We start from the raw sequence: 22,807 nt of genomic DNA, 5'->3' as shown, positions 1-22,807 counted from the left end.
GCATTTTAAAACGAGGCTTCTCTTTAGTAAAATTACTTAATGCTGTTAAGAAACAACTTATTTTACCGCCGCAAATTTAAATGCGAAATCTGGTGGCAACTCTAATCCAACATATCAACACCAGGCCTACACAACTTAAAATTGTGTGTTGATATGTTGGATTGGAGTAACATACTATACAGGTGCAAATAGAAAATATTCTCCAAATACGATTTTTCCAATATTCCCCAAATCGTATTTCATCGTATTGTCGCGGTAATACAAAAAGAGGCAAGGCCGTGAATAAAGTTTCACCCACCGTACAATTAACGGAGGGAAGCATTGCGAGTAGAGATGTTCAAAGCAGAATATCGGCGACACATTTATAATGTTTGCTTTAAATGCGGCGTCAGCATTTTTTGGGGCGACCAATTACTTTGCGATAAGCTTCGCCTAATAATCAAGTTTCAGTAGGGTGTATTTACCGCCGCAAGTATAAATGCGAAATCTTAAGGCAGTCTACGCCTCTCTGTTAGCACCTGTCGTGCATCTTGCTCCAACCAGCATACTACCAACATCAGGCCTAAACATCTAGCAAAACTTTCGATTTAATAGTTTGCGTATTGAGACCATAATAGTGTTTTTCATATTGTTTAAAACTACAGATTTAAAGCCTGTTTTAACAGTGATTGCTCGGCCCAAACCACAGGCGTTAAACCATTTTTAGTCTTTAAGAGAATAATAATATTTGCTTTTCAAACACGTAAGCTGGTCAAAATTTAATAAAATGACTATACGCATTATCTACGTAAATTCTATTTATCAAATATATGTTTCGATCATTCCCCAAATTCTACGCCATATTTGAACCCCTTTCGCATCAAAGGCATAAGTTAAGTGGGGAAGTTTTCGGCCCATCTTTGTTTTTGCTTGCAGAAACAAGTTAAGGAAAATGAAAAACAAAATATATAATATAAAGTACACAATACAAAATATTAAAAAAAAAAATAAATAAAAAAAATAAAAATTGAAAATAAACACTAAGCCCTGAAAATATACCCCCCAAAATATACAACAACCGCACACCCGTCTAGTTTTCCTCCGCTATTCGAGTAATTACCATTCTTTTAAATTATGTATTGGGAAAATTATGCCGCAGCAGTGAAGCAGATTACCTTTGAAGGTCAGTACTACCGTGCAAACTGCTACCATATACTCGTGCCTTTATTAAACCTGTATGGCCTCAAAATACTACAAGAGTGTGGGTACGAGTGAATTTATTCCAGCAAAACACTCATTTTTGTGAGATTTAATCCTCGTCTTCTTCTTCATCTCCACCACCAGAACCCTTCTTCTGGTTTCGACGTTTAACACGACCTGAAAGACAAAATTGTTAGAAAAAACAACAACAAACACTAATTTTTTTTTCATACCTGGTCGACCACCACCATAGGGTGACCTCAGTGAAAAGTCGATGTGTTTTTGTGAATCCAGTCGTACAATGAAGGAGGGTATGTTGACCACCTGTTTGCGAACTCTGCAAAACATTTTAAGATTGTAAAAAGGCGTCATTTTTTTCCCTACTTATGACGTCATACCATCACTATTTTATGACGTCATTATTCATTTTAACGTTAGAGGAAAATAGGGGAATTCCTTAAGTTGAAAATTCGGGACCCCCGCCCATTTTGATTTTCTGGTTACGTCCCTGTACCACGTATTATCGCGATTATTTTTTTCCGATTTTATTTATCCATACAAAAACGTCTATTAACTCCCAATTTTTGATTACGTTTTAAAATGCTTAGGCATAGCTTCATCCCAAAAATTTTAGCATTTTAGATATTGTTAAAAATAACCAACAAAATCTGGACAGCAAGAGTTTAATCTAGTTTATAATGAAATACTTGTAAACATATAATAAATATTAAAAAGCCAACCGGATATGTCTTTGGCGTATCAGAATTCTTGCATGGTGGATGGACTTGGCAAGTCCAAGTTTAAACACTTGGGTTTGGAGACGTCGTTCCAAAAAATCCTCAACTTTTAAACCGAGAACATAATCAAGTTTCATCTTGCCTTCATCCAAGACACCTACTCGTACAAGTCTTCTGAGAAGAGCATTTCCTAAATATTAACAACAATTGGTAATAAAAAAGGTTAGGTGAGAAAACTTTTAACTAAGCCCCATTTTCAATATATTATCACCATTTACTAGCTTGTATCATGGAAAATATTACTTTTCGTTTTTCTTTTCATACCAAATGCTAGATGTTCTAAGCTGTGTATTGTTACAGCCTGGCGCCTCTTATTAATTTTTCATTGCCATTATCGTATAAGGCAAAAAAAGTTCAACAATCAACGACATATACCACTAAAAGATTTGACTTTAACTCAATATATCCAAAACAACATTTATAAAATATGACAATGTTCACAAACCTTCAAATAATCGTTTGGTGTCTTTTTCATCCAACGTAAGAAGCTCACGAGCTGCCTTTCTGATTTTAGCAAGGGTGTACTTCACTCTCCATACCTGTTTCAATTTAATAAATTTGTAGACAAAAAGTTAAATTAATATTTGCAGCACCTAACCTTAAAACTAAAACATGCAAATAATTGCACATGAGTAGGGCGTTTATTTACATGATTTATGTGCATTTTTATATTGAAGTAATTTTGACAAATTTTGACCCAACTTGTAAATTGTGACAAAATTTAGACTTTTTTGGACAAGTCAAATAATAATCGCCTTACAAATGAGACAACTCTGGTTCAGTAGATTCCAACTATTTTTAGGCATAAATTAGATACCCCTTGGACAACATATGGAATAATTTTAAATTGGTTCTGTATAAAACTTTAAAAAAAAAGAAGCAACAAATTAATAATAGTGTAAATATATTGTTTCAGTGTCAGTAATCACAAACGTCTTTGCGAGCATGTGCCTTTGGATATGTTTGACTTCATCATTCCTAATCACCGTTTACATAAAGCTTTTAATTGATTTCATTTCTACTTCGACCTGATGAAGGCTTGTCAAGAAACGAATACAATTTGTATTTATTTAGCGCCACTTGATTGCCCTATTTCGATTAAGACAAAAACAGTTAGGCTATTTAAAAAGTGTAAACTTTGTTGCTCTATCACAGACAGTATACAAGACATCTGGAGCCTATTTTATCTTTCTTGTTAAAAACATTAAATGTTTTGTTAAATTTTTGGTCAAATGCTGTTAAAACGGTTTGAATTTTATAAACAAATTTTACAGCTATAAAAACTTCTGTATGTTATAGTGAAAAATTAGACTGTCTTTGTGGAATTGCAAAAAAATGATGCAGGTTAAGTATTTTATGAAAGTGGACAAAAATATCTGAACTGTTACAATTCATAAGAGCTAGTCAACCTCCGGTAATGCCGGGACTATTGAGATATTGCACTTGCTTGCTCGCTGTATAACAAATTTAGTTTTTTTTTTTCGGACAATTGGCTGAATACCAAGTTTAGTATTTTTGGGAGCCTTGTGTGCCATTTTTATTGGGTTACATGCCACATTAAACATGCATGCTGTGTGTTACTCCTAAACTAGTGTGTCCAAACAACAATAGGAAAACCGCTGATATCAGGGTTGGGGCTTTGGATCCCCTCTTTTTTATGATCGTTTTTGTCAAGGTTTAAATAACTGTTCGAAGCAGAAATGTTTACAATGAAATTGGTCAAGCATCTTACCTAATGCGAAACCAAGGTTTGGCTAATGTGAAACAGAAACGTTGTTCACAACTTGTTTTGCAAGGGTCTACCATTAATGCAGGTTATTTTTGTTCTTTTTCGCCTTCTGGTATTCCTTTAGGTTTGCAGCAAGTGTGTATTCGACAATTGACAAAGTTAAGCCAAGCCATCTTCCTTTTTTCCCGCTAATAATGTCAAGATAGGCGCAGCTAATGTCTCATGCTCTTTGCTGCCTTATAGCTCAGCGCAGAGGTTGTGGTAATCGTGGCATAATAACACCGAGGAGAAATGACCTTAGTTTGGGTTTGCTTCAAGCCAGCCTGCATTCTGTTTTCTAAAGCAATTTGTGTGCACACCTGATTTGGAATATTGCACCAAAGAAAAGCACCTAGCTCTAAATCCATTGTAATATATTTGGAAGTAGACAAGATATTGATCAAAATTTTACACATTACCCAGAAATCAGACTTTTATCAAAAAAAGATTAAAACATTATTATTTATATTTGTGAATAATAATATTCAGTCATATTTGGCTTTAATTCAAATGTGCCCAAAGTGACTCGCATATTCAAAAATATGAATATTAATATTTTTTTGTGGGGGAAAAACTCTGATTGCTGGATAAGTTAGGTTGCTTTGAGTAATGTGAAAAATTTATTTACTTCCTTTGAGCTGCATGCTTCCCTTTGGTGTATATTGTGCACTTATAATTAGAAAGAAGGTAAATTGTTACAAGTAGGGATGTTCAAAGTAGAATACCAAGGTATTCTAGAATAATAGGTTTCGAATCTAGAATAACGAATCCAGAATATCGAATCCTAGTATAATTTTATTAAATTATTTAACCTCGATTTTGTTTGGGGAAGGGATTTTTTGCTAACATGTGTACATTATAATAAAAAAATCTCCAATATGTTTAACATTCTTAACAACTGTCAGTTAAAGCAGTTGTGTAAACTGTGATATGTCCACTGTCCAGGTTGTTGCCAAAACTTATATTTTTGCCAATAGTGAGTACAATGCAACACCGAACACAGAACTCTTTAGCAATTCGGCCCTGTTTTTAAAGCATTGTTGGGTTTTTGTGCTTCTTTTTTTGACAAAAATGATCTGTTATGCAGTCAAATAATGTACTGCAAAGAATAAGTTACTATTGACATAACGAATACTTGACAATTACGCTGTGCATTACTGTATAACCTCGCTGAATATTGGCCTAAAGTTGACCTTAAGTAACCCTATAGCGCATTTGGTCACATCCAGCACCTCTTGCAACGTAATGTTACGTTTGCAACTTAACACATTTAGGGAAATTGGGAACTCCCCACCTGAAATTGCACGTTAGTCGCTCGCCCAATAATGCTTGATTGACACCTAATTATTAGACTAACGTTATCGCGAGACGCGCTACACTAACTGGTTACATTTAAAGCAATCACCATAAATTGGTCGCCGCAGCGACAGGCCAACTTACCACACGCGTTTGTACAATTAGGCGCAACAATCCGCGGTAAAACGTTAAATTATATCGGTTCCAATTACCCGAAATAAACGGCAGAATTGGATTCGAATCAAAGGATTGGATATTCTACTTTGAACATCCCTAGTTACAAGATTTACAAATCAAGGTGTGCATTGCACACCTGCAAAAAAAATTGATGCTACACACTTGAGATGTAGGCAAGCCAGTCTGTATTCTGTGGTAAGCGTACACCTGATATTTTTTTGAGGAAATTTGTGTGCACATCTGAATTTTTTTTGGAATATTGCGCACTTGAATTTAAAAAAATTGTAAATTTTGGTAGGATATCCTGCCTAAGGTGTGGAGTAAAACATAATAATTGTACACCTCAAAATTTGGTTCTGCACCCAAGAGATCTTGGCATGAAGTGTCATAACATGCAGGACTGGTTGGGGTAACACTAATTTACGGAATGGTCGGAATGGAATGAATAGGGCCGAAACTAATTTGATGAATGGTCGGAACGGAATAAACTGTCGGAATAGAATGAACTGTCGGAATAGAAAGAACTGTCAGAATGGAATGACGCTGTAGGAGCAGAATGAACTGTTGGAATAGGTTTTATGCACACCTGAGGTTTACAAACAACTTAACTTATTTCAAAATTGGAATTTGCAATTAACTAATTCAGGTTCATTCTGTTCCTACAGCTTCGTTCATTTCATTCCGTTCCGACCATTCATCCAATTAGTTTCAGCCTTATTTATTCCATTCCGACAATTCCGTAAATTAGTGAGCGTTCCGACCATTCATCATTCCGTAAATTAGTGTTACACGACTGGTTGGCATCAAGTGCCATGAAATGCAGACTGGTCTTAAAGTATTATGCTCGTTTCATTCGTGTAAAAATAAAAGTGCTAGAATTCTAGACCAGCGCCCACGCGTACTATAGACTTTTCATGAAATGTCAGGTATAGTATACAACACCGGGCAAACTTTCCAACCTAGCATGTGGTAATAAACGTTTGCAAGCGGGAAGTAAATTTAACAACTTTCGTACCTCACGTTTGTTTCGTAATCCATATTCACCGATCAACTTCAACTCTTGATCTAAACGAGCCTTTTCAAACGGGCGTCTTGGTGTTACATAGGTTTTGCTGTTAACCAAACTCCTGGCGTGCGGCATGTTGCCTAAAAAAAATATTTTTACTTTAGATATATGCTCATAGTTCTAAAAACTGTTTTATTTTGCTAATTTATTGGAAACAACGCCGTACACTTAGGCAGTACCTTTACTTCACGCTGCACCAAAGGAAAAAGACTTGAATAATCTTAGTTCCATTGGACATGCGGAAAATAATCAATGGGTGTGAGATTAATGTTAAATATAAAAATAATAAAATTGAATATAACTAATTTGCTTTAAATTTTATACACATTGTTTTACCTTTTCGCTTTCATTTGGAATAAAAAATATTTATAGATATTCCAAGCAACTTGTCTGACATTTTGCGGATTTAAAAATTGTTGCATAATAAAATAAATAAGCATAAACCTGCCACGGATTTAAGATATCATAAGACATGGGGGATAACATAACCCTTTATCAAGGAATTAGAAAGACGAAATATAACATTTCATTTTAAAGGAAATTTCTACGATATGTCGTTTTGTCTGAAAATTTTTGTTTTATAGTTGAATCTACTTTAAATGGTTCTGCTTCAGTAGTTTCGAATTGAATTGCAAGTGGTTTTTGCGTGAGATTAATTAAGCAGGTTTTGCGTGAGATTAATTAAGCAGTGGTTTGCAAGTGACTTAAGTTGGATTTAAGCTATTTGCAAATGACTTTGACGGTATATGGGTGTTGCTATAATATTTGTTTCAAGCAATGTTCGAATCTTTGTTGTATATGCTTACAACTTAATGTCCCTGTTAAACTTGGGCGCTGCTTCACTTTTGTGCAGAAAGTAATGCAAAAAAAAAACAAAACATACCGCACATTATTTGGGTTTCAATGCGGGTTGGTCAAGTGTTATTATATTTATTATTAATAATAACACTTGATCCACCCTCACCCAAACGCTAACCCAAACAATGTGCGTTGCGGTATAGACCATTTTTTGGTTAATTTTTAGGGACATAACTGAAGAAGCGCCAAATATTCAGTTTTGTTGATTAAACCAAATTACTGCAATTTTATGAGGCAAATTAAACAGTTAGTCAGATTTTGATGATTAATGTGAGCTCTTCTATAAGGGTTCTTGCTTTTAAAATTTCATGACTTAACTTTCTGGGGTCATATTTAAATATTTACATTGCCCCCTCAACCAGAAGGCTAGATTGCCCCTGCAGTTTAACAGGTTCAAGCCAAACTAAGAGGTCCATCACACCAATAAGGTTAGGAGCCACTGAATTAGGGAATTACCTCACTTATACTATCATTATGGTCAGCTTAAAGTTTTATGAATATGAAGCCTTGGCGACTGTGTGATTGCAGTCTGCATTTCCTGTCACTTTAGGTGTGCTCGTAGGCACCGAACGTGGGTGTGCAGAGCGTTTCAAGACGCGCTGAATTTCTGACAGGGCGTCAAAACGCCCTGGAATTTTACCAAGTTACACACGCAATTAGTATGCAAATTTCTAATATGGGAAAATTTTAATAAAAACACCCTGTTAGACACACTTTCTTACTTAAATAATGTGCCAAACTTACAGCGTGGGGGAAGTGCCCGTTCGCACCTGAAGATAACATGCAAGTGCTAAACTTGCAAAATACGGCCCCCCAATGTGCAAATAATCCCGGACTACAACCTTTTACAAACTGGGCGGGAGGCTATTTTCCACATTGTTTTAGGTATTTTAACTACGGAAATTCCTTTTTTTCGCTCTAAACGCAAATCTGCATCTAGTAATTAATAGCGTTTTGGGGGAATTGTTTTCCCCTAAATGCGCCATGCATGCCCTGGAACTATAAACAATCAAAGTTTTCCCAACTTTGTATATCTTAATAAACTTTACAGTCTTTTATTTATGTTAATTAGAATTATCAGTTAAACTTTAATACACGTGCGGCGAGCATTTTAGGGTTTGGTTTGACATGCGTCTAAAAAAATTTGCCGAACCTTGATGTAGATTAAGCATATAGGCTGATAAGAATTTTGTGTTTGGGGTTAAACCTCTAATAGTGAAATCTGCATCAACTGAGCCTAAAAAGGGCAGAACTGTAAACCCATTTTTTTTCTCTAACTTTGATGCGCTGTACAACACACTGTTTCGTGTGACATAAATATTCGTAACTATTGAAATATATACGCTGTGATGCTCGGTTGCTTAATATGATGAAAACGTTAATCCAAAAGAAATCAACATAAAACAAAATCTTTGAAGATAAAAAGAAATGAGGCCTGTGTAATAAATACTTGCAAACCATTAAAAAGTAATGGTATGCCCCAAAGATTTGTTAGAAAATTTTTTGTGTTTACATAATTAAAACAGCCAAAAATATAGTTTAAGCCTTAGGTGGAGAAACATGGCCTGGTACATCCTTGATATGCCTGTGGGAATGTCATACCTGTCTATTTAACAGGAATGGCAACTATCATGTTTGCTGTTTTAACTCAATAAAGAAGTACTTGTCAAATCAAAGTAAAACTGCAAATATACAACAATTTAGTACTTTTTAAACTAATAAACAATCTATATGCTTTTTGCTTAACACTGGCTTTTCCCTGCTATACAACGTGCTTTGTACTTTCGTACCTTTTTTCAGAATGGCACAAAAAAATTAATTATTGCCAATTTTATTGCATAATGTTCCAACATATAAAGAATTTTGAAAACATATTTCATTGAATATGTGTAGAACAAGCACAAGTTCTTTTTGGAAAATCAATCTTTCAAAAAAAAATTTTTTAATTTAAAAAACAAAATTTTTTTTTTTCCCAACTTCTTCGGTTGTCTGTCTGATTCTTCGGCCGACATAGTCGCAGAGTCGCCAGCTTTCTACCATACTGATATTATCTTTCATCGTTTTAGAGCGTGCATTTACAATTTGTTAATTGTGAAATTACGAGAGACTCAACAAATTTTTTGAATGATTTACACTGAAGCGCTAATCCGCCTTCTCAAGTACAGTTATGTTTTGTTGGTGATTACCGGTATACTGATTACTAACAAGTAAGCATTTTGTATTAATTAAAAAAACGCCCTCGAATTTTGAAAGTTCGGTGCTTATGGGTGTGCTATTATGTTTTTTATACACATTTAGGTTCAAATGCCTACCATAATTTTTACATTTTTTTCAAAATTTAAGGAACTGTGCATATTGAAAAAAAATGGCAGATGCTTTAAGTATTTTACGTGATTTTAATATCAGCAAGAAGTCTATTGAAGAACATGATGGGCATATTATTTTTGGAGATTTTTCTTGGCCTAAAGATGTCAAAACAAACTATGTCATTTGGGGGTAAGTTTTTATTTTACCACAATGGATTTACATGTATTTTTGTTGCAAAATGGCAAGTGATTCTTTGTGTCAGTTGCATGGGGGGTTCGGAGTTCGGACCCCCCTCCCCTTTTTGTAAGTGACATTATCATGTTTTGTTCATTTTCGACAGGATTTAAATCACTGTCTAAAGGGGCAATGTTTTTAATGAAATTAGGTCATGTGTCTTAAGCTAATGTGAAAATAAAATCAAACGCAAAACGCCGTTTTCCATGTGACGTTAATGACGTCATAGAATAGTCATGGGCATGACATCACAAAATAGTGATTGTAATGAGGTCATGAATAAATAAAAAAACTAGTCAGAAACCGTTCATTAACATCCAGAAAAAGCGAACCTTTAGATGCAAAGCGAACCTGTGCTTGTTCGACAATCCTGCAGGGTGTCAGCTGCGAAACCGCTTAGTGTGCAATAGTTAACTTTAGGCGAGAAACTAAACAATTTTGGTAAATTTCATTTTGGTTTCGCATTAGCTTAAAACGCGTGACCTAATTACATTAAAAATATCATTCTCTTAGGACGGTGAGTAAAACCCTGACAAAAACAAACAAAAAACGATAATATCAATATCGAAAAAGAGGGGGGGGGGGGTTTCCAGACCCCCAATCCCCCTCCCTGGATACACCACTGAGGGTGTTTTTTCTCCTTCGCCTTTCGTTATTCCTTCGGGTTGACTGATCAGCTGGTGTGTGTTCGACAATTAACAACAATAAAAAAGCGGTCTGTTTTTTTTCTTGCTCAAACCTTGAGTTAGAAGATGCTGATGTTGCTCGCTGTCCGTGCTATTATCCAATGTTAGTGTAAGATAGGGGTTCCCAACGTTTTTACCAACTCGTACCACTTGGATGCTCTGTACGGTCAGCCGTACCACTTCTTGCAGAACAACTAACTTGATCGAATCATACTTTTATCTTATTCTAACTTACAACTCGCATTATTCAAGTGATTTGTAGCTTAATAAAACAGTAGATTATATCTATCAAGAGCAATAATTTGACATAATTAACTCCCACTGTCCCACAGCGTTGTACAGCTTTACAAAGCAACTTTGCTCCTTGTTGACGTTTGGGATGGCTTGTATTTTAAAGATCGCATTGTTTCGAAACAACAGGAACAGTTATGCCTTAGGGGAATTTTTTGATGTAAACAAAATCAGATAAACAAATTAACTAAATATGAAATTGTGAATCCAGGGTTTTGTTAAAAAAAACGGAAGCTACTCGCATACCACCTGAAAAAGCGTACCACTAGTGGTTTACGTACCACAGGTTGGGAACCCCTGGTGTAAGACGTGCTTGTATTATAGCTGACTTGGCACACAGCACAGCCCGGCGCAGATGTTGCTTTAATTGCATAACACCCGAGAAAAACAATCTTCGTTTAGTATTGCAAGTGGCAAGAGACGTGCTTGTATTTTAGCATATCTACAGTCCTGTACATGGATCTACCAAAATCGATCACACATATAAACTCTCCCCGTTTGGGATTTCTGGATAGGCCCCTGGTTCTGGTGCAAAGTTTATAACGGAGTGCTAAGTTTCTTTGCTAATTGATATTAAGACAAATTAACAAACAATAATGCCTAAATTGTTTTTTTAATAATTTATCTCATTTTGCTCCGTTCTGTTGTCTTTTCTTTTTTTTTCACCCTTTTATTTGACAAATTTGATGAAAAAATGTAGAATCACAAATTTCGGGGTTAAAAATTATTCATACAAAATATACAAATAAAAACATTATTATTAAATATATATTGCTTTTTACAGGTCTACTTTCATAAACATGAAATAATAAAATGCCTATTGTTTTATATGCAACTTAAGACATGTTTAACTTTTGGTATGTAACACTTTAAAAACCTTCCTTAAAACAAATAAAAAAAGTGTGCAATTATTTTGCATGTTGGGAAATGCTTCATAATTATCTAATTTGTTTCATTTTTACATGTATTGCTCAACATGGCATTAGTTTTCATGACCTTAACCATTTATCAGTTCATTTGACAAAACTAATGAAATGTTTGTTTTGGGGCAGATATTGTTCACAAAGTCAAAGAATGTGTAAAAAATATTTTTTAATAAGAGATGACCAAGGGATTTAACTTGGATAAAGTGTACAACTCTTTTATGATATCATTACAATCATTATTTTATGACATCATACCTGGCACTATTTTATGATGTGTTATTTGTTAACATTAGACGTAAAATAGGGAAATGCCCTAAGTTGAAAATTCTGGAGCCTTTAACATGATCACACCAGGACCTCCCTGGATGAAAGTTGTTGTTAAACAAATCATACACATGACACACAGCGACCTAGCGCTTTAGTCCAAAATGAAGTCTCAGTATCAAAATGGAATGTCTAGTATTGAACATCCCTAGTTAGTAAAAGATCTAACATACATGGTAAACATGGGTTTATAAAATGTGATTATGAGGTTAGGCCACCAAAAGTTAGATATACTATACATCCATATGGAAAAATATTTGAAAACAAACACATGACAAAAGTAATAATAACATAACAGCATAAACAATCAAAATGTTTTTAGACCACTCATTAAGACATTTTTGTATTATTTAAAATCTGTGCCTTCTATTTCTATGTGTTTTGGAAATAAATATTGGCATTAAATCAAGCTGACCTAGACTTTCAGCAAAAAGCTTGACGTTTTGAAGATAACATGTATATTTGTTATAAAATTCTTTGGCAGAACTGGCAAGGAAGGAAATCCAAAGGAATATTACACTCTTGATTCTATCCTGTTTCTACTTAAAAATATAAAGCTTTCTCATCCTCTTTATGTCCGTCATGCAGCGGCTGAAGAAATTCCTGTTGTTCGTCGTCCTGATAGAAAAGATCTTCTTGCTTATCTTAATGGAGATATTGGTAAATAATATGTTTTTTCATATGTAAATGGGTTTAAATAAATATAATTTATTTATAATTTTTTTTATCCAGCATGGCTGTACCTGGCATACCAAAATTTTAACTTTTTTTTTTAATTTTAAAATCGGTTATCGGTATCAGTCAAAAAAAGTGATATCGGTTGATCTCTACTGGTAAGCCTTTCCAAAGGCATTTGTTGTCAATACAAAAATATGCATTTTGTGTAAAAATGATATGAGATTACTTTAATTTTATATTTGTAAATTTTACTGTACCAAGAATAAGTTAATAATTTACAAATAGTTTTGATGGAAACAGTCATATTTTTATAGAAAAACTTGTTTTGTTGAAAACTGATTGTTTTTAATTTGCTGTGCTTTTGGTTTTCTTTTCTTTCAAATTAGCAACATCAAATAATGTTGACAAAAGTGCTCCATTGGACATCACATTGCAAAGGCCAAGTAAAGTTAAAAGACCATCTGGTGTGGTTTTGCCTTCCTCCACTGGTATAGATGACACAATGACTTCTTCTGAACCAGCGTTGAAACGTTCAAGAACTGATGAAAGTCAAAATGCATTGCGAACAAGGGTAACTTTGCATCTTTGATTTACCGCATATTATTGTCATTCCATTAGGTGTACACTGTACACTTTATGCAACAAGTAGTTACTCAATGTCACTTAATTACAGCGCCTTGTTGAAAGATTGGGGTCCAGCCGAAACGAAAAGGCTGTCACTACAGAGGAGATTAAATCTACCAACATTTCAGAAGCCATCTCAGTAGAGAAAATTGCTGCAATGAAGGCCAAGTTTATGGCAAGAAAGAGAAAGATGATTCCAGAAATGGATGAACCTGGTAAACACATATGGTTATTTAAAATATAAACTTGGGTTAGCAGTTAGCACATAATTATTGTCCCTATCCCTATGTATACTGCTAGACACTGAAACATATTTTATACTAGTGCAGCTACAATTAAATTAGGCCATTTTTATTTTTCAGATCTTCATTTATAGTTTCATAGTAAACAGAAGTGCTAGATCTCAGTTGTAAACACACATATGTGTGTGCCTGTTTCATTCATAACACTAAGTAAATTGTTCATCTGGAGATGAATTGGTTTATAAGTTTAAAAACTTGAATAAAAAGTCAGCCCTGTGACTAATTAGAAATCTGTTTTCTTTTTATAAACAATTTTGCACATTATTTGTAGTACTATTTTGTACTTTTTCATATTTTTTATTTTAATATTTAAAAAAAAAATGTATACAGTGAAAAAAAGTCTGTGTCACCTAATTTCGATATGAAAACCTTGGTTACTAATCAATGTAAAAATATACTGCCGCCCAACAACATTGGTGAAATTGTGTATATCTATATAAAGTATTATCGTGCATAACACTAAAACTACAAATAAGATTACATATTTTCAGAGAGAAAAGATGGTGTAGGAGCAGTTGGTGATGTTGCTGATGATGACGAAGGTGGTTTTGACTTCACAAACGAAATTCTCTCTCGTGAAAGGAATTGGAGAACTCGATCAACAGTCCTTCAAAGTGCAGGCAAGTTTTTCGGCAAAAATGTTTTTGCCCTTCTTTCATCTATCAAGGCCAAAGAAGAAGGAAAATCAAATACAATTGACAAAGATTTACCTTCACTTGCAAATGCACAGACTATTGCAACAAATGCAAGCACTTCTAAGTCCAATACCAATGTAAGTACGGCTTGTGCATGAAACAGGCAGTTTGCTCCTAATGTTTTTCCACATAAGATCTTGTTTTAGATTTATTGCATTTATCTTAGTTCCCAGTAATTATGTTCAGTAAATTGTACTTAAGGTATCGTATTACTCTGTGTAACTTTAGTTTTCTTTTCAGAACCCAAGAAAGCCTGTTACGCAAGCATCTGGCTACAGTCGTTATGACCAAGAACGCTTTAGAGGAAAAGAAGAGACTCTTGGATTCAGGATTGACACTATGGGAACATACCATGACATGAGCTTAAAATCTGTGATGGTAAACTGATTTATTCAGAGTTATTTACTGGTATAATTAATCACCCATATTAGTTTTTTATTGTTAAATTACCTGTTACTTTAAGTCACTATTGAAACAAGTTCAGAATCTTAAGTATTTTAGAAGTTTGTTTTAATAAATATAACGGTATTTTGTTAGGAAGGTGTAACTGCAAAGAAATCAGCAACTCACCTCCCTAAATCAAGGCCCATTGCCAAACCCCAACCTGTGGAACAGCAGAAACCAGCGAAACGTGTGTCACGAACACCCATTATCATAATCCCAGCAGCCACCACTTCACTCATAACTTTGTACAATGCAAAGGATGTTTTGCAGGATTTAAAGGTTTTTATTAGTTTTTTTAAGTCTTTTAATGTTAGCGAGAAAAGCAAAATATGCCATATATATGTATATATGCAAATATATTATATATAAAATGAAAGATGCATGCACTTACAACTCTTATGTGTACAACAACTGTGATCTAGCTAGCCCTTCTAAAGTGTTATTTGCTCAACGATAACGGCTTACATATAATAATACATCTTAAGTCTTCAATAGACTAACCAACTAAGTCGATCAGTTAGGGACGTTTATGCAAACCAAGCTAGAAACCAACTAGACTGCGGTGAGGTGTATATTGTACTCATGACCTCCGGTCATACCTAGACCGTCTCTCTACCAACTGAGCTACACAGGCATAGTCCATGGTTGTTTCTCCACATGTTCCCCTCTGGTGTTGCTCATTTTTACTATTTAATAATTTTGAATAGCAAAAGAAGACAACGATACAACCGATTTGTTTTGTAAAGATTTATTAAATTAATGTTCGTTTGTGGTTGAAATGCAGTTCATTTCAACGAAGCAGAAAAAGAGTGAGGGAATGAAGAGAGATAATGAAGTTTTAATTCAGAGAAGAAAAGACAATGGAGCTACAAGTGTACCCTATCGCGTTATTGACAACATTTCAAAACTTCAAACACATGACGACTGGTTTGTCATATTTTTATTATTGACTATGCGAAATACACGGATTGCTTAAGCTGAATAGGGTATTTAACAGTTTATATATATATATTTATATGGACTCCAGCCATAAGACTGAAATAAGAACATAATCAACACCAGATTAAAACACAGTTCAGAAGAATATTATAGTTATCTCAAAATAATTCTCTATAAGCATATCCTAAGAAGTGTTTAGTATGCATTTGTCAAACCCTAATTTCGCAGATGTTCCGCTATTCGTGGCATATTAACACCCGGAAAAAATATCTTCGTTTAGTATTGCAGGTGGCACATGGAACATACATGGAAATTTAGAAAACTGCGCTGCTGGATAGTCGAATTATGATTCTACCAAAATCATTCACATATTTTACGGTCTTGTTTTAGTTTTTCGCCTGAAGTTAAGGTTGCACACTAAGCGGTTTCGCCACTGGCAGTAGTATCAACGACGCACGTGCTAGTTTTGCGTTTAAAGGTTCGCTTTTACAGGACGTTAATTGGCTGTTTCTGATTAGTTTTTTTATGATGTCATTACAATCACTGTTTTATGACGTCATTATTCATAAACGTCAAATAGAAAATAGGAAAATCCTTCCCTAAGTTGAAAAATCGCTCACAAAATTCAATAAAACATATAACATTTATATAGTCTGCTTTTAAAATGTATTTAACCTGTTGTTATTTGTTACTCCATACTCAGTTCTACCTATGATTCAAAGTACCTGGAACTATTAACGTCTTATACAAAAAAAAAAACAATGTACACACTGTAACAGCGAAACATAGCCGTTAGGCACGTTAACCGCAAACTATTACTAATGTATAGGATAAAAATATGAAACTTTTTAGTATTATACTAGGTGAAGTACACCAATGCTCCCATGAGTAAAACTTTTTCGTGTTCTGTTTGAATGCAAATTTTTTGTTCTGAATTGTCGCAACGTTAACCCTTGGAGACGTTTGTCTTAAATTATACTTTTCTAATTTAATACTACCCTTTGAAGAAAATACATTTGCCTTTCAGGGATCGCGTCGTTGCCGTGTTTGTTCAAGGTCCAGCATGGCAGTTCAAAGGTTGGCCTTGGCTGCTACAAGATGGTTCTCCTGTTGACATATTTTCTAAAAGTATGATTACTTTATTTATTGTGTTTGTTGTGAATTTAATAAATTATCAATCTTTGTTCTATTGTTATGTTCCTTTATCATTAAGGCCTGAGATAGCCTTTCTCCTCTTAGTTACCTAATTTTTACTGCTAGTATAAGTCATTATATTTTGTTATGGGTATTAGACTGTTGGCCAAAACTAAACTTTAATCATTCTTGTCTGAAGTTTGTTAACAAATTTGCTGAATTTTTTCGTCTACTTGTCTAAGAGACTCGAATCCATCATCTTGTAAAGCTAACTTATATAGATAAAGAGCTGAAGAATAATTATATTTTAATAGTAAAATACAAATTGCTTCCACCAGCTGTCCTACATATCTAACGTTGTTGTTTTTGTTTAGTTCAAGCGTTTCACTTGAAGTTCGTTGAGCAAAAGATGGAGTCAAACGTTTCTAAGTGGAACGTTCATGTGATGAATTTGAGCGAGAACAAGCGCCATATGGACAGGGCAGCATTACTTAAATTCTGGGAAGTGTTGGACAGGTACACATTTTTATAGATCTGTTGTTTATATTTTTAAGACAAATAATGTAAATGTAACACAGATATCTTAACACTTCTGCTCATGCGGTATACTATAGGTTTTTATCACTGCTGTCTCTATTCGTTAAATGAGCGGCGCGCCTCAGAAATTGTTGCCTTAAATAACACGCCGGGAGGCTTATGATCGCTTTTTAACAAGCCAATACTTAAAATGTAGGTGTAAACATAATTAGCGGACATAAGCGAGTGTGGTAAAACCTAATAAGACCAGGGATTTCTGAAATTTAAGTCTTGTTAGGCACCCATGTGCTTTCCCCGTTGGTTTAATAGGAATGGATCTGTTTTTATCAGCCCGTGTTTTCATATTAGAATAAGTTAGTTTTGACAATCTAGTAATGTAAATCAGCAGTTTTAGTACAATTAAACTTTCTCTGATATCTTTTCCAATTGCATAAAAATGAGTATTTACTAAACATTGGGCAGTTGCTATAACTTATGTTATCGTATTGTGTTGTTTTGTAGTTTGCCACCTTTAGCGGCAACAGGCCCTGGTTCGTCTAATATTTTGGCCCCACGAGCAAAATAGCGGCTCATTACGCTTTTGGTTTTAAGTGGGCTCGCAAAAAAATAAATCTGTTTACGTTAATTGCTACTTTAATCAAAGAGTGGAAATTTTACAACGATCCGCCACTTATTAGTAGTTATGGGCCCTACAAAAATCATCAAGCAGCCATGTAAAGGACCAGGGTCCCAACGCAATTCCTGTGATTAAGCTTTCTTTTTGTAGTCAAAAACAAAAAAGTAAAGTAAATTAATTGGACATAAAAAGCGCTCAGCTGAATATATTGTATACTTTTTCTATAGAATATAGTTGTATGAGTAAAAGGTCACTGTAAGAACATAAGAGACATATTAATGGCGGGAATAGGTAAAGTACCAGCATTCACTAATACAATTAACGCAAACAAGTAGTTTAAAAAGCTCCTGTTTTCGTGCAACCTAATAAAAAATAAATAAATTGAGGATAAACTAAAGTGACGTATGGACTGCTGCCTTTCAAATATTAGGCCTGGGGTAGACTAATTAGTTACAGTATTTAAGCTGGACAAATAAATTATTGTCAAATATATAATTGTCGCAGGTTCATGGTAAAGCACAAACCTCATCTCCGATTTTGAGATGATGAAAAAATTGGCAATATTGGCAATCTAAAGTCGACACTAAGATGAAAAACATGCCCAGGCTCCAAGCGAAGTTAGATCAGTGAATTTCGGGGCACTGGATACCATCGCGGTGTGCTGTTCTTCATAAAATGGGAAGAGGCTTCACTCTCATAAGTCGCGGGGAAGAATATACAACTGGTATAAATTTAAAATCTGACTTAACAGACGCACATACATGGTGCTGTTTACATCCAGCCGTGCAAATCGGATTTTAAGAACCAATTATGAAGCGAACTTACTGACCAACCTTAAATTATATATTGTTATTTGCATACGATTTGCAATGTGAATCGCATATTGTTGTTTATGCATAAATGATATGTTAGTAGTTGTTTTCTATTTCGCATTAAATCATGTGTTAAAATATAAATTGTGTTTATTTTTATTTTGCAGTTCCAACAAATATAACAGAATTGCAGAATAGGTTACATTAGAAAACTAAAATATTCATAATTAAAATCTATGATTGGTTTATAAAAAACTTAAGGTTAAAATTTCAAAGTTTTGGTGTCATTTGGGTGGGAAGCACACCGAAAGCAAGTTGGGCCCGAAAAAAATCAAAATAAAACGCCAAGATAAACATCTGGGCCGAAAATTTTACGCCTAACCTATCGTACGCATACCAATTGCCAATTACATAACGTTACAGGATAGGGTACACAAGCTTAACACAACAACAAGGTCAACAAGCAACATCATATAATTACAGCACTAGACTAGTGCTTAGAATAGTCTGAAAATTAAGTAGGCATTGTTTTAAATATAGATTGAAATCTAGAGGTCCAGGCTATGTTTTATTTTCGATTTTGTTCGTGAAGGTGTAGGACAGGGGTTTCCAAAACGGACGCTCCCAAATCAAACCTTTTGTTTGTTTTTCAATATAAAGGTTTTCGAACAAGAATATCTCTTTTCAAATACCTCGTAGTGGTGACTAGCACACAATATTTCATTCAATTTACCTAATCTATTCTACACAGTGATATTAATCTTGATTTTTTTGCCAATTTACTATATACCATTAAGTCAAAAAAATTTACGAACTTTTGCTTGGTTTACTACTTTTTTATGTTTTAAAGTAATTTTTTTAGTCCGCAGGTCGCGCACACCACGGTATCGCATATGGTGTGCTGTGCTAAATCTAATTTCATTGAATAGCCATGAATTTACACTTAGCAAATCTAAATCTACTTCAACCTAAATGTAGGTGCTCACATAATTAGCCTACATTGCCAAACTAACGTAAGTTTGAATAAAACCAATAGTGTTAAACTTTCGCATAATTTCGAAGTTTTTATATCCGTTTTCACCAAAATGATAAGGATAACAACTGTGGCTGAGATTCTGAGAAGCGTGTTTTTCGCATAGGAGGCGTGAGTTTTAATAAATTGTGTCAAGGGGCGCGGTCCAAAAAAGTTAAAGGACCCCTGGTTTAGTGCAACAGGGATGTTGCCAGCTACTGTTTTGTACTGCCTGTTTAGTTTGTTCCGTCGCAGGATAGAGTGGAATAGACCAGAGACGACTCTTCTGGCCTGCATGGCTGAGACCGAGAGAGGCGGTCTCGGTTAGTTAGAGCTGAGAGTAAAGACAAGCCAGACAAAAGAAGGAAATTAAAACAACACAACAGGATTTTTTTTAATTTTATCTAAACTTAGTGTCATCCAACAACATGTTAACTGTATTATATAATTTATATTTGCATTAAAGCATTATACGATATATAAACGCGATAGGACCATCGAACTTCGATTTTGCTTCAGTTTAGACCAGGGCTGCGGGAGTCGGTTAAAAATAACCCGACTTCGGCTAAACGTAAGATTTCGTCGAGTCCTGAGTCCAGCTCTGATTCTACAACCTGTATTTTAGCCATTTACGCAACTCAATTAAGGTGGATTTTCTGCAATCCCCTAATATTGGTGTCATAATTGATTCATCCGCATTACATGGTTTAAATATATTTCACCATTTGCTATTACCAGGGAGTCGAATCGTTTGACTTGTCCGGTCCAGATTCGGTTCGGGTTGAAGGATTTTTTCGAAATCCGGTTCAGTTCCGGTTTCGGTTTCGAGCAATTTAAAATTTCGGTTCAGCTCCGGTTCGACCGTCGTTATTTCAAACCCGGCTCAAAAAGTTCCGGTTTGGATACAATATAAGTTGCCTTAAATCTATAAAATGTGAGTCAATAAATGTAGAGACTAATCTTTAAATTGTAACTATGTCATTTAATCTAAGTTACGTGACGCATTAAAAAACAGCAACTCAGTATTGAAATATATGAAAAATAAAACTATCAACGCTTTTTTAATCAATATTTATAATTTTGGTCATAAAATTTCTTACTTGGCGTAACTTAAATCAGTAAAAAGAGGTTGTGACGTAATGCTGCAGTGAACCGCTTTTGTTTACATGTTCGGCTTCGGTTAAGGTTCATGTACCGTACAATGCAATGAAAACCTTTGAAAAACAAAACAAAAGAAAGGCAGTTATTTGTTTAATTTTTTGTTGTTGTTAAGTCGCACAATTCGTTAAAGTTAGTTTCAAACGAACGCAGTACGTGTGAACATGTTTCTAAATTGCTGCTTTTCACTATTGCTTTTAACAAAGGCAGGTAATGGGCTTATCCCTAAATTCGCGTTTGGACTTGCACGAATTGAAGCATATGTGTCGCGCGTGGATGAATTATTACTTTTTACGAATAATTTTACGTCTCGTGTTTTTGTAATCTACCTAACTAGACGCGTTGTGCGCACTTTGATTCAGACTTCCCTAACTAAAACCCAAAAACATACCAAATGTTTAAAATAATTTGGAAATTTAACACAAATTTGTTTCGTGCACAACAAAATAAAATCAATATTTACAAGCTTTAGCGCTGTTACCAAAACTTTAAACTATATGCGCATTTTTAACGTCTATATTTATACGCATTTAAATGTGTTTCACAACATAAATCAACAGATCTTTCGATCGGCGTTAAACTTAGATTTTTTACAGATATTTTGTTAGATAGATCGACATTCACCTTGTTTATTTAGCAGTTTAAGCAAAACTTTCAAAGACATCCAGCGACGATTTGCGATTTGCATCGTTGCAGTACGATTTCCTCCAATGGTTGATCGGTGGCGCTTGTTTTCTTGTGAACATTTGGTTAGGTGCGCTCGTTGCAATATGTTCTTTGAGATAAATGACGAGGAAAGTTCGCTCGTAGGCCGTCTTCTTCTTCTGGTTGTTAGTTTTTTTTTCGGATGAACGTTGCGGCTTAGTTGTGAAGTTGCGAGGTTCGAACTATTTGCCTGATCCAACGATGAAAGATTTTCTTTCTTGAAAACTTGTTTGTTTCAAATTTTAACGCTTAATGGCAGCACTTAATTCCAAATGCTGATTGACGTTCCTTAACGCGGTGGTCTCCATTTGCAGGGCTAAACTGAAATAGTTTGAAGCTGATGCAGGTTTATGCTGGATTAAACCGAGTCCATTTGTTAAAGGTTGATCGAAGGTTGCGTGTTCCAACAGCTTAGCCACAGCAAGGTATTAAACGTATCTGACTTTATTAAATAACATCAGAACGGCAATCAACTTGCAGGAATAGCTTAAGGTCCATGCACAGTACTAGCAGTCCAGCATAATAAAGTCTGTCCGTTACATTATTTTAGTTGGGTGGGTTGTCCAGTTCAGTTCCAGTTACGATTCAACGGTTTAAGTCAGTGGTGGGCAATTACTTTTAGCCGCGGGCTGCATGAGAAACCTAAAATATTGTGGCGGGCCGGGTCAAATATAGGATCTAAAATACATACAATATGACGTCATACTCTGACGGTGTGAAACAAATAATGAACCAATTTGTTATTACGTTTAGAGTTGTGCGAAAATGTGCAATTTAAGTCGGATTTAAAGAAGGTCACAAAACGTCGCGCGAAGCGCGAAAAATTTGCGCCTATGTTTGTTTGAAAATGCAAACTTTAATTTAGATTTTGATGGTACGTGAAGCATTGAGCACCGACTAAAAATGTACATTGCTTGATATATTAGCGTTTATTAAATTGTGGGGCGCGTTGACCCAAAACTTAAGATTAAAATACGTGAAAATTTCGTACGAAAAACTTACCTATATGTTTTTTCTGCTTTTTAAAACAAGTTACCGATGTGTTACAAAGTTTAACAAATCTAGCCTAATATTTATGTATATTTTAAATATTAGGCTAAGTTTGTTAAACTTTCGTTGGAGAGAGTGCCACTGAGCAGAGGACGCTATTTGTCTGTGAAGTCGCCAAAAAATCGCGTGGTACATACAAGCAATACAGAAGAGATTCGCGCGAAGCGCGATAAGAATTTTCAATTTTTTGTG

The 22,807-nt window shown here is 34.8% G+C and overlaps 2 protein-coding genes across 3 annotated transcripts; one reads left to right on the top strand and one right to left on the bottom strand.

The window, feature by feature from the left end:
• Positions 1-1,239: 1,239 nt before the first annotated feature.
• On the bottom strand, positions 1,240-6,498 carry LOC146133109 (small ribosomal subunit protein uS4). 2 transcript variants are annotated; one of them, XM_083396516.1, is made up of 6 exons: positions 6,463-6,498; positions 6,233-6,363; positions 2,422-2,515; positions 1,920-2,106; positions 1,413-1,516; positions 1,240-1,356 (listed from the first exon to the last, which is right to left on the bottom strand). In XM_083396516.1, exons 2-6 carry the CDS (start codon positions 6,356-6,358, stop codon positions 1,289-1,291), a joined length of 579 nt encoding a protein of 192 aa, XP_083252642.1. In that variant the 5' UTR covers positions 6,359-6,363; positions 6,463-6,498; the 3' UTR covers positions 1,240-1,288. The 2 variants fall into 2 exon arrangements, with proteins under 2 accessions (XP_083252642.1, XP_083252643.1); XM_083396517.1 differs by lacking the exons at positions 2,422-2,515; positions 6,463-6,498 and having other exon boundaries at positions 6,262-6,359.
• A 2,964-nt stretch (positions 6,499-9,462) lies between these two features.
• On the top strand, positions 9,463-18,826 carry LOC146133108 (parafibromin-like). Its single transcript, XM_083396689.1, has 11 exons — positions 9,463-9,637; positions 12,394-12,569; positions 12,974-13,158; positions 13,261-13,426; positions 14,005-14,285; positions 14,449-14,586; positions 14,746-14,931; positions 15,437-15,579; positions 16,619-16,719; positions 17,100-17,241; positions 18,383-18,826. The coding sequence occupies exons 1-11, from the start codon at positions 9,507-9,509 to the stop codon at positions 18,417-18,419; spliced, it is 1,686 nt and encodes a 561-aa protein (XP_083252815.1). The 5' UTR covers positions 9,463-9,506; the 3' UTR covers positions 18,420-18,826.
• The last annotated feature ends 3,981 nt before the right edge of the window (positions 18,827-22,807 follow it).

The sequence above is a fragment of the Ascidiella aspersa genome, chromosome 9, assembly GCF_963924565.1.
Source record: "Ascidiella aspersa chromosome 9, kaAscAspe10.2, whole genome shotgun sequence".
Taxonomy (NCBI): Eukaryota; Metazoa; Chordata; class Ascidiacea; order Phlebobranchia; family Ascidiidae; genus Ascidiella; species Ascidiella aspersa.
Note: the sequence above shows the minus strand (reverse complement) of the source record. Positions and strands in the feature narration are given on the sequence as shown.